Genomic DNA, 12,633 nt, shown 5'->3' on the forward strand with positions numbered 1-12,633 from the left:
CCTGCTTCTTATATAGCGGGAGTAGCTTAACAATTTAAACACATTAGCTTAACTACCAGGCTAGAGGTTCTTTATAAGATTTCAATATTTACGCATAAGTTCTCTACAACATTCCAACAATTGCATGTAAGCTTGATTAACAGATTGGGAAAAATTTACAACAAATGGCTCTGTTCGCAACATTTAAACATTGCAATTAAAAATTGGTTAAAAAAATTGGAAAAGTTGGATTTGGATAAATGATTCATCACTTTGGGTATCGAAATATTTATTTTACTTTTTTTTTTTCAACAAATCATTTATCTGAGAGATATTCGGAATTCTAATTAAAACCACTTATAACATTTTTTCGGCTTCGCTGACAACTTATACTAGTTAATGGAAAATAAGACTCGAAAATGTGACATCTATTCGGGGATCAAATGATCTGTATGGTTAACAAAACTTTTTCACTTCATCACATCCTATTGCATCGATTTGATGACTCTTTTTGTTCTGATTTAAGTTCTAATTCTTCACACATTTAAAACAAAAGAAAAACGTATAAAAGTGCTACCGATTGTGATGAACGCGAAATGGAGGTATTTGTATCAGTTTTGCGAACATCTGCTATGCGATACGGTGTTCTCTTTCAATCACAAGTGTTGTAATTTGTTCTTTATTTTTCAACATTTTTAGGAAATGTAATTTGGAATAACTTAACAGCGAAAAGGAAGTGTATCGAAGTGGATAATTCATATTGATCAATCCATCGCATTACGGAAGTATGGACTGACACTACTGTGACATCAGTATTCAGGCTTTCTTTTCACTTAATAATCTTGCAAACAATTTTGCATCTTCAGTGTATTCTATTAAAAAGTTTTTTTAAGCAAAGGAATTTTTACACAAAACAAATCAAGAGATTTGACTACATGAGGTCTGTTCCAGATGAAGCTCCAGCGACGAAAAAGGTATGACTTCAGAAAAGCTCATATAGAACAGCTATCCTAACTTTCAGTTCCACGATGGATTTACCGCATGAAAATACTACATCAAAATTCTATTCATTTTAGCATGACTGTTTCATATGACAAAATTTAATCTCCTGACGTTAATTTCGATATGAAAAATCGGATTAGGTAGAAACGGAAACGGCAAGTTTAGACAATCTCAATATTTTGTCTTGGCCCTGCTATATTTACCATGCAATCTGTCTCAGAATTCAACTAGAGCAATTTTTCAAAGCTTGGTTACAGTTTCAAATCTTGATCGACAAATAAAATGATGAACTATAGAAATTAGTGTCTCACCACCAATCAATGGTAACCCAGTAAATCCAACAAAAAAAAGATAAATCCACGAGAAAATCAAGATCGCCGTAATTTGCCATGGGTGACAGTGCCCGAGTATCCACATTTCTTTGAAGGACAGTAACACTTGTGAAGTATCTGAATTTTCTGCAAGCAATCTCTGATCCTTCCCTCCACCAATCTCATTCTCGACTACTTTTCTTATAAGAACTTCATATGGGATGAAGCTTTTGCATAGCGACCATGTGCATTGTTTGGAAGTGTTACTATGAAGTACCAAGAAATTTGGTGGGTTCCGTGTATGCTTGTGTATGTGGACGTGTGTGTGTGTGTGTGTGTGTGCGTGTGTGCATGTATGTGTGTATGTGTCTTTGTGGTTCTGTACAAGTTAGTAAGTGTATTGGTGTGGGTGTAACAGTTCCTTCCGATCACGGTAGTTTTATAAGTAAGACTGGAAGGTGGGGAGAGAGAGAAGAGGAAAACTTTGTTTCAATCAATACTTTATTAATTTAGGTTTCAAAGTTCCTTACAGAACGGATGACATAAAGTAGCAGTGATTATCGCTTCTATCAGCAAAAGCTACGCTGTAAGTTTGAGGAATTTTCTTACATTTTTGATGCGATCAATTGCTTTGGATAAGAATTGACTCGCTCAATTATTTTTTCGAACATTCATTTATTGACTTGCTTAATTACTTGCGGACTGCTTCATCCATCATCACATGCGTGTTATCACTGCTGGAAAAAGTTTGTTCGAGGTTGCTGGTAACGCAAGGGATTAGTACCTTCCCGAGGTTTGAAATCCGAAACATCAGATTTAGTTAAATTCTCGGTCGGTTTTATTGAATGTATTATCGCTTTCAGTGGAGAAGATTATTTCTAATTTGTTTTCAGCGATGAGCTCGACAAGTATCGGTCAGTTAATGGCTGATATGCGTCAGCTTGTCATCAACTTACAAACACGTGAACGTGCTACGGATAGTGCACTTGCAAAAAGTCAGATTGTTAATGACAAAATTTCTGGTATGAAAGAGGTAAGGAAACTTTTTTAGGGATATCTTACAATTGTTAATTCCCATATGAAAGTGACGAGAATGACTTATGTTGCTTCACTTATTGTGCCTATGGGATAGAGTTTCTATATACACTAAGGCCTACTTTTTGCAAGACCTTACCGGCATTGGAGTATTCTATATTTATAATTAAGTTGATTCTTATTTGCTTTCCAAATATAGAAGAAAATGTCGTTTAAAGGAAGATATTTTAAAAAAATTAATTGAACTGATGTTTCAAAGTGTGAACAAGAAAGGAATGAACATGACTCACATCAAAAATTAAGCAGAAGCCAGCTGCACAGGCGAAAAATTACTTTAATAGTTTCAATCAAGATTACTTAAAGAAACACTCAGAATCTTTAAGTAACCCTTTACTGCACTAAAAAAGAAGTGAAAAATTGTGGTCAGCAAGGGAAGTACAACTTGGATTGCAACTTTGACGGTCGGGGCAAATACTAGCACCACCATTATTGCTGTTTGAAGAGTTTTTGAGGAAATTGTGTGTTTGTCATTTGAAGTACCAGGAAGAAGTGGCAAATATGAATGACTGCTGGCGAATGCAGGGTCGCAGAGTACTTGTTGCCGGCTTGCAACAGGAAAATCGGCAAATCTTGCAGTTACAGCAGGAGAATAGGTACGTTGTTAATTTAGAATTGGCATGATTGGCTGTCCTCATTTAATGGTTAAACTTTTTATATTAAATAGTAAATATCTCAAACTCGTTCGGTTTACATGATTCTGTCACTTTTTGTTGTATTCTGTGCCAGTGCTACACCTGTAGCTTTGAGTAGCAAAGAATGATCTTTTATGATTACACGTCATTGCACAGGGGAAGTAAACTTTCCCTTTTGAATTTTATAATATTGAAATTAATTCGAAATTCCTACAACGTATTATACAAATGAATTTTTTAGAGAACTTCGACAAGCGTTGGAAGATTGCGAAAATACCCTGCAGTTAGTAATGCAAAAGCATAGGGATGTTGTAACAAAGCTTGCGAAGCAATTTCTTCTACCATTCCAAACCTCAATCGCAGTAAGTTAGAGTTTTATATTTCATTTTTTATGGTGAGGAATTAGGTGCTAGCAAATTTATCACATTTATCTTCATTATTTTGGTGTTATTTTCAGGTTTTTTTTTCTGGTTCTTTCATATTTTATTTGAAAATAGTGTCGATATATTTTTTTTTGTAGCGGGATAGCAGGAACTGTGAAGACTCTATAAACGAAAAAATCGTCAATCTCTCAAGGTTACTGAATGAATGTCTTGCGGATGGTGAAAGCGTTTCGAATCATGATCAAGAAGTTATTATTTCATTTCTATCCTTTGTGCTTTAGTACTGCTTTTTGAAGCTAAGTGTCATTTAGCCCAGATTTTGGAATTTTGGCTATTAATATTTCTTTAAATTGATTGCCCGCATAGGTAATTTTGGAGCCAGTCATCTCTTTTCAAAAGTAGATAATAGTTTGTTAGACCTCACTTCTTGTTTTGTCACACTGTAAATCTTCTAGTTTTTTTTTTTTGTTTGTAGCCATAACGATAACTGGCGATTCATTTTAACCAAACAAGCCGCTCCCAATCAGAGATGACAATGAGTTGTGCATCAGACCAATTTGTTGTTAATTTTCTTGTTCACCTATTATTTGATTAAAAAAAGAACTTGCTGCAGTTAATTGCAAGGCTTGCAACAGAGAATGCATGCCTTAGGGAGCTGCTGAATATTTCAACTCACAACGAACCAAATATTGCACAACACTTCCTGGATCTTGCAGGTGGTGGGATACCGAATTATTCTAATGGTCCTACAACTGACTATGATAAAAAATGTGAACAAAGTAAGGATAAAATGTTTGATTCATCCGTATAATCACTCTTTTCTACTTTTCCTTGTTTTTAAATTAGGTTGATTGGGGACTAGTTTTGCCATGCCGGCGACTCTGCAGCAGTGCGTTGGAGCTATCTTTGCTTTCGTGTAAGCCCCTATCACTTTTAGGTGCAGAGTTTTCCTTCTTTCCTCTTCTACAGTGATACAAATCTGGATATCACGGATCGTTTTGACTATAACTATAGGCTATCAAGGATTTGGCGCAGATGTTATCAGTGTATATTTGTACACATCTTACTCTAGGAGGAAGTATTCTGTTCGCATATATCACACTTTTTGTGATATTTTGGAATACGGCTAGTAAAAGTTTTAAAAAATACGATCCTTAAATAAGATTTTTCAATTCTTAAAATCATTCTACAACTGTTTTAGGTGATGAAGCTACGTTTACCGGAAGTCCACTCTTACACAACAAGGAAGATATCAGGCAGAATTCCATCTTGGTAATGTTCGATTTCACAGCAAATAAAATTTTTACTTTTTTACCCTGCATTTTTACTTTTTTACCGCTGCATCAAAGTACGGCACCTCAGTATTCAAAATTCGATTTACCTCTACATAAATAATGCGGTGCCAGAGATCTATAAAGGACTTTTTTGACGAAATTTGGCTTCAGATTTAACTTGAATCATTTTGGAATTATCAATTTTTAATTTCCAGTTCTTGATTTTTGTATGACTTTACCAAAGGTTTCATAGGTGAGTTTATAATTTTTCAGATGAAGAAATTGCCTGACACTATCATTAAGAAAAATGCAATGTCTCATGCACAAGGGCGAAAACAATGCGCTAAATGAATTTCACTGATTGCTTACTTGTCGGGTTCTATGTTCAAATTTTGTTATTTTTGCTTTTATTTGAAAACGAATGCCAGTTTCAAAAAAGCACTGATCAAAGAAGTAAGAAATGTCTCTGACAGGTGCAATTTTGACATGATGTCATCAGAATTTAGTGCACTGATGATAAAAAGGAACTTTAAGCAAATATCTCCAAGGTAAAAGATGAATTTTATTCAGAAACAACTTGAATACACTTCGAACCTCTATACAATCAAAGGATTTTTGAAAATGCTCCGTGCATATGCCGCATGTATTTCTGCATGCGTTTGAAAAACGTGCTATATCGGTCAGATATGCCTCATTTCAATCGTTTTGTTGATACCATAGAACTGATCTATAGTTCGACCTGTCTGTTATTGCTCGTTTACACCCACATTTCGTTTAATTGTTTCTTCATACTCAATTGTTTGCTCTATGATTTTTTTTGTCTTTCCAATTCACGACTGTCCTGTCCGCACCTTTTCACCTTTCTTGCTAATTTCGCAGTTTACTTTTATCATTTGTTTGTCTCACTCAAGTGAAAGGATGAATAACTTTGAAAAGATAGGATTCTCTCTGATATTTAGTTACATCTAGAAAAGGATCGGATTGTTTTAGAGTCGGGTACACACACTGTTGAGGACTTTATACCTTCCAAGTTCCTGAACTCAGTTTTAATTTGCTGTAAATTTGGGTTTGAACGCATACGTTTTGTTGTTAGCTTGTCATGTGCTACGGTTCTGGCAATCAATCAAGCTTTTCCCAGTATAACTGCTTGCATATTTTGTTTTTATATATATTTTTTCTGTGATTGTGAGGATTTAATTCCCGTGAAAGTTATGCGAGCATCTTGAAGGAAAATGATGGAAACTGGTTTGATAGTTAATACGTAGAACGTTTTATCCCAGATAGTTTTAATGAATTAACTGCTGTAAATCATACAATTGTTTGGGCCATTACATTAGTGCTTCTCTGAACAGTTGTCTTTCTACTACAATGTTTTCACATTCCGAGAATTGCTGTACTGATGCAGTTTCAGATTTGAGCTTGGATTACTGTTTGGCTTTTGAAATTATGTAAGGACGAAAATCGGTTTTTCAAACAATTTCCCTTGAAGGAAGTTGCAACTGTTATGATCAGCAAAGACGCGGTAAGCTAGGGCAGCTTACATTGTTCAATTGGATCTTACTCTTAGACATGATGGTTATTGATTTCCATGTTTCTATGCTCAAATTTTAGTAACAGTTATCTATTAATTAGTGAATTAAAAGGTTTGTAATAGTGGGATTGCGTTATTTAGAAACTTTTTTCATACTTTTTTGTTTGGTTTTTAGATCTACCGTCTTTGCTTTTGACCCTGTAATCCAAGATGCGGTCATCATTTTCTCTTGGACGCTTTGTTAACGAAGCCTTGAAAAAAGTGGGTTTCGTTCCTGTTTTGGCGTGCAGGCACAATTACTCTAGTTGAAAAAAACATTTTCGATGTTACTATTGCGTTATACTACTATAATTTTTTGTTGAAATTTTTTGAATACCTCTAGATGAGGCTGACAAATTCGTTACGCTTTGTCTTGCATTGGTATTTGTTCGACAAATCTCTTGTTATTTCGTTAGTTTTCCACGAAATTTGCTAAAATTAGCCGGTTATTACTGAATGGTGACTTGTCTGCGATGTAGGCAGTAAGATTGATTCTAATATTCCTAAGACTTCTCCTTTAATTCTATGTTTTGTTTTAGAAATTTCTTCGGCAAGTCTTCGGCTTGTTAAAAAAAACGCTATTGATTTTTGTCTTTTGTTTCACTGTCTTTAAGTTGTCTTCCAAATTAACATGATGTATAGTGATAGATTTAAGAAAACTGTTCTACAGTTTCCATTCTTTCCGGAAAGTCCCATTCTTTCATTGGTGGTATTGCAAGTTTTTTTTTTTTTTTTTTGTTTTCAGCTGAGACGAAATTCCTCCTTTTAGATTAATATATCAAAATGTTATCAAAACCGTACAAAGTTTTACAGGTGAGTTATCTTTATCTACATAGTATAAATTCATTGCGAGAAAGTAAGGTGTAAATCACGCAAAAGCAAAAAGAATCTCGAGAATCTAATATAGTTTTTGTTTAGTTCACCATGCTTCTTATGAATCATATTTCTTGATGAAATCCATAAGTTCCTGTACATCATCGGGAGAACCAAGGAATATTGGACTCCGATCGTGAATTGATGTTGGCACAATATCAAGTATGGGTTTAATTCCATTCGTTGCCATTCCACCAGCTTTTTCTATGATGTATGACATTGGAATGCCTTCGTAGAGAAGCCGAAGCTAAACTGAGTGTTAATTTTAATAGTTTGGCTTCCAAAATGAATCAAACCATTCATCCTTTTTCACTAAGCAACAAACTGTACAAACTGTTGGTTATTCATCATTAGAGGACACTAATTTTCTCACACAACGTTGAATACCTGGCTTGCAATACAGATTACTATATTGTCCACTAGAAAATATTCGTGAAAATTTCCCGAAACACATTGCTTCACGGCTAGCAGATTCCCTTAATTAGTTGATGTTGGGAATCAAGCTAAACTGCTCTGCGATCGATGAAAAAAAGTTACGGAGAAAAAAGTACCTTTCCCATTGGCTTATCCTTCATTGCAGGATACATAAAAATACCACCATGAAGTAAAGTACGGTGTATATCAGAAACCATGGATCCAACATAGCGTGCATTCATAGGTTCACCATCTGATGGATATTTTCTGGTATGTACGTATTCTTGGACACCTTTGGACCATTTAGATGTATATCCTTCATTAATACTATAGATTTCACCTTTTTGCGGTATTCTCATTTGTTGATTTGTTAGGATGAATTCACCAACACTCTGGAATTCTAGAATCCGTTAAAAAAATTTCGATGAAAGTGAGAGTTGAAATCGATCTTTACTAGTGAAATTGGAGTGTCTGTAGTGAGTTTGAGCAGCTTTAAATGATCATATCTCAAGCTCCAGACTAAAGGAATAGGCTTATAGAATTCTTTCTCCTGATTGAAATGGAAGAAAAATGATGAACGTACAGGATCGAGTGTGAATCCGTTAACGCCACTTCCCGTTGAAAGCACGAGCATAGTGGCGGAACCATACAGAGCGTAACCAGCTGCAACCATGTTTCGTCCACTTTGTAGAAAATCAACCGTGGAAACTGGACTATCCGATTGTTTTTTGTAGATTCCGAAAATTGTACCAATTGATGCTAAGCAGTCAATGTTTGACGATCCATCCAGTGGGTCAAAGGTCACGATATACTTACCTTGTTTAGAAGGGGCTACTTTGATCAGCTTGAAATTATGTAATTTAAATATTATTTGCATATCATTAATACTATCATTACGATGTTGCGAAATTTGATTCCAATCATCCATGCAATTTAAGGAGCAAAAGAAGTAATGGAAATATGAGTACGGTTTGCCAGGTAAAATTACGATGCCATATATTTTTCAGAACTATTCCCACAATTTATTTTAATGAAAAGGCGGATATGGTCATTCAAGAAATTATTAGATGAGTAAAGTTCAAGAACCTCATCATTTTCTTCCGAAATCATTGCGCATGTAGTGTAGGATGATTCAAGCATGTTGATCATGTATTCGTTGCTAATAATATCCAATTTTTTGACATCTTCACCTTGTATGTTTTGTTTGCCTGCTAATCCTGTCAATCGTACAATACCTGCTTTTCGAACTGCACTTGAAATCGCCTAAATTTCTTCACAAATTTTACAACATTTCACTCTACTTTGCAAAGTCATTTTCAAAGTTTGATTGCAGCTCACTACTCAGATTCGCAGTTTAACAAGTTACTTTACTTATAACTGTCAATGGATAATGGAGTCTTTCCAATTATTACTCTCGAAGTGCTGTTCCTACAATCAAAATTCAAATACCATCTCTCAATTTAAGCTCCTTGAAGTATCTTATTCTGGCTCTCTTGAAGCATATATCTACAGTGATTTAGATTACTAATATTTCAGCTCAAATTCGAAAAGTTAAGGTAATTTACCTTAATAGCAGTAAGTAGTGATGTCAAGAGATTAGTAAGATCACCGGTTGCTGTGGGATGCTTTCGTTGATTTCGAAGAACGAAGCGTTGTAACGTCATGGTGTCCGTTTCCATGCCGTATGCCGCTGCTAAAATTCTGTTTTAAGTTATTAAGATTTCATCAATATGTATACGATGAAAAAGGTGATAAGGATGCTACCTTATTTCTCTAGATTATGATTTTAATTTTTCTGTGTAATTAGCATAAGGAGGAAGGTCAAGTAACTCTCAGTCATCATAGTATAAACTGTTTACTCAACCGTTCTATTTTCAAGTATTAGGATATTACCTTTGCTGGCTTTTTTCATTTTGGATTCGTCAGGTTTTGCTTTTGATTCCGTACTCATCTTTTCTTTTTGTCTAAAAATCAGCAGCATATTACTGATTCCATATTTCCAAGACTCCAGAAACATGGAAACTCTCTGCGATGGTCTGCCTGGTGGTTTACTTAAAATTCTAATCTCTTCAGACCAACTAGTTTGGCATCTTATCACTTCTACAAATGGAATCTCCTGATGAGTGCCTTATCAGAGGTGGTATACATAGCTGCTCCAGTCAACAAGACAAGTCACCTCCTTTCAGCCAAAAGAGCATTCCTTTTAATCCAATCACTAATTGTCCTTTCATTATATCCATTGACCTGGTTCCAGTAAAGCTATATAGGACATCTTCCAGGTTTTCAGAACTCATTGTACCATGTTTCTATGCTGTCTAGTCAGACATCACCACATTCACCGTGATAAGCTAGTCGATTATTCTCGAATTTCTCGGAAAGAAGACTTTCCAAACAGCAATTCATTGCACAAATCGTGGATTAAAAAGAAAAAATTGAACATATGACACAAGAAGCAAGATAACGAAAGCTGTGAAGAAAGGATGACTTCAAAATAATGGAAGTAACTTCTGTTCGAAAGAAAAATTCAATCAATGAAAGAGTGGTATTGGCAGCTACAACAACAGTCGCACCATCGGCACCTCTGATACGGCAGCATACGTAACTTGACGCAACCTTTTTTAACTCATTTCTCTTCCCTAGCACTTTGTTTACTCGATCTTTTATCACTCGGTGTACCCATCTCCTCCAATATTCAAAAAAAGTATTGGGAAGTTGGCTTATGGGAAGTTTTTTGACCCGGGAAAAGGGTCATTTTATCAGTGATTGCACTACTTGTCATATCAGAGTATTTCCTAGAAAAGTCCAAGTTTTTTCGTCCTTGCTTATGATATGTATTTGGAATTTCGAGGAAGATTTATTTTTATATCCGTGAACATAGAAGTTAATAACGACGCTAGCATGTCAATTTCTAAATTTACTGAAGTGGATCATTAACTATATTCAAACTAATTCTGACTGAAGGAAAGTTCCAGTTAGTTACCATTTAGTTCGAGTACTCCAAATTTTTCAGTACATGGGTTGGCTTTTGACCGTTATTACGTCCACAGCCATTCAAATGCTTTGAAGAAGCTGAAATTTACTCTATATTTGATATCTGAGATATTTGAAACTATAAAACTGTTTAAATATTTGAACTGATTCTGACCGAAGAAAAGTCAGATATTTGAGACTATAAAACTGGTGATTAAAAATCGCTAATATTAGTGATAGAAACTTGTCGTGTTTGTTGATGTAAGCAAGAAAGCCGAAAATCTATTTATCAACCGTTAGTGACATCTTCAGACATAAGTAATGTCGTACAAAAATTCAATCTGAATTCTAAATTTTAAACATCAGTGTTTTTGGTTTTGTTCAATGAAGTTTACGTTTCCGTGTTCTTTTGAGCATGGCTGTTAGAGATGAAAGTATTGATTGGACAGATGAACAAAAAAAGAATGTAAATTTTGAATTTGGATAGTCAGGAAAAAAAAACTTCAACTCTGTTATGTGACGAGTAGTACGTCAAAAAAAAACCGTGGCTCACTGTCACGGAAAACTACAACCATTCTTCACGGGATTTCGAGATTGAAGTTCTGTTCAGTTATTTTAATCAGATCTGTAAACCGTCTACCAAATCTCCCATTTTAAACTCTTGAAAATAATCGCCTTTGTTGCGGAAGATCACCTGGGACCGAGTTGAGATAAATTAGTTGAAATTCATTTCCAGATATTTTACTCCTTGCTTGCATGACTATACTATCTCCGGAATACTCCGAAAGGAAGTTTTGAATTCCATCCGAACAGCTTCAAATATTAGAAGGACAGTTTGGAATCAGTTTCATATCCGATATCGGCCGTGGTGTTTACAATCTTGTTTCTCACCTTGTTTTTAGCTTCTTCATATTCAATTTTATTGACAACTTGCATTCCATGTTAAAATTTCCCCTTTTCACTATTTTATTAATCAAAATCCTTCAACAAATTAAAGCAAATGAAGAAATCGGCTGATTTGGTGTCTGTGCTAATTGTTGAGAAACACTGCTTGAAACGCTTTTTCGTTTTCATTCAACCCATCGATTCTTACTTGTTACACCTATTCATTTTTATTTGCTTGCAGCTTCTTCAAATCCTTAATGGTATTTTGTAACATATCTGTAGTATTCTGATGCAGTATATACCATTGGTGGTATAAAGGCTTCACTATACAACTTCAAATTGCTGATTTAAAAATTAGCTATCATTGTTAGAAGTACTCCTTTATAACTTCGGATGAAATCAGTCAAATGATAGAAAATGATACCTTACCTTACTAAATATGTTGATATCGTGTGGTTCCAATTCCAATACATGCTACAGTAAAAGGATTTATTCGCAGTGAATTAATAAAAGATCCGTGAAATGATTGACTTAACGAATGTTTAATACATCAGAAAAAAAGTAGTCTCAGTGATACTGATAAGGTGGTACAGTGATATCATGACTTGACAGTATGGCCTGTTATTTGAATTCAAACACGTATTGTTAGTGCACACAAATGTTACTTTGTGCTAAGTATATTTTCTATATCTTCGATGCAAATGATATAATACTTTACTTCCTAATTGAATACAATTGTCGAGGGAAGATTTTGTAATTTATACTCCGCAAAGTTGATAGTAACCTTTATTAGTCTTATATGATATGGTACAATATCGTATTGAAACAATAATAGGGACGAAATGAACAATACACAATAAGTATTAAAGGATATCAAATGGTCTTGTCACTCCTGCTGTTGAACTGTCGTATTGTCGTTCTTTGTCGTGGTTGAGTGTCTGACTATACTGTCTCTTTGAGTGATTGCGCGGGCTGTCTGATTGAGTAACTCACCGACCTGTCGAATTGCGAAACTGCAGGAGTTGTGGATTGAGTGACTGACTGCTTGAGCTTTTGCCTGACTGATCCTGCTTCTTATATAGCGGGAGTAGCTTAACAATTTAAACACATTAGCTTAACTACCAGGCTAGAGGTTCTTTATAAGATTTCAATATTTACGCATAAGTTCTCTACAACATTCCAACAATTGCATGTAAGCTTGATTAACAGATTGGGAAAAATTTACAACAAATGGCTCTGTTCGCA

General features: G+C 34.9%; 2 protein-coding genes across 2 annotated transcripts; one reads left to right on the forward strand and one right to left on the reverse strand.

Annotated features, from left to right (window-relative positions):
- The first annotated feature begins 1,800 nt into the window (after nucleotides 1-1,800).
- LOAG_08441 (hypothetical protein) lies at nucleotides 1,801-6,257 on the forward strand. Its single transcript, XM_020447706.1, has 9 exons — nucleotides 1,801-1,878; nucleotides 2,186-2,325; nucleotides 2,865-2,980; nucleotides 3,261-3,381; nucleotides 3,540-3,650; nucleotides 4,016-4,181; nucleotides 4,604-4,674; nucleotides 4,950-5,355; nucleotides 6,088-6,257. Exons 2-8 carry the CDS (start codon nucleotides 2,188-2,190, stop codon nucleotides 5,025-5,027), a joined length of 801 nt encoding a protein of 266 aa, XP_020302093.1. The 5' UTR covers nucleotides 1,801-1,878; nucleotides 2,186-2,187; the 3' UTR covers nucleotides 5,028-5,355; nucleotides 6,088-6,257.
- A 920-nt stretch (nucleotides 6,258-7,177) lies between these two features.
- Nucleotides 7,178-9,503, reverse strand: LOAG_08442 (fructose-1,6-bisphosphatase; the record flags this gene model as incomplete). The annotated part of the gene is made up of 6 exons (XM_003143974.2): nucleotides 9,427-9,503; nucleotides 9,099-9,226; nucleotides 8,620-8,796; nucleotides 8,117-8,377; nucleotides 7,671-7,925; nucleotides 7,178-7,366 (listed from the first exon to the last, which is right to left on the reverse strand). Exons 1-6 carry the CDS (start codon nucleotides 9,482-9,484, stop codon nucleotides 7,178-7,180), a joined length of 1,068 nt encoding a protein of 355 aa, XP_003144022.1. The 5' UTR covers nucleotides 9,485-9,503.
- Between the last annotated feature and the right edge of the window lie 3,130 nt (nucleotides 9,504-12,633).

The sequence above is a fragment of the Loa loa genome, assembly GCF_000183805.2.
Source record: "Loa loa unplaced genomic scaffold supercont3.794, whole genome shotgun sequence".
NCBI lineage: Eukaryota > Metazoa > Nematoda > Chromadorea > Rhabditida > Onchocercidae > Loa > Loa loa.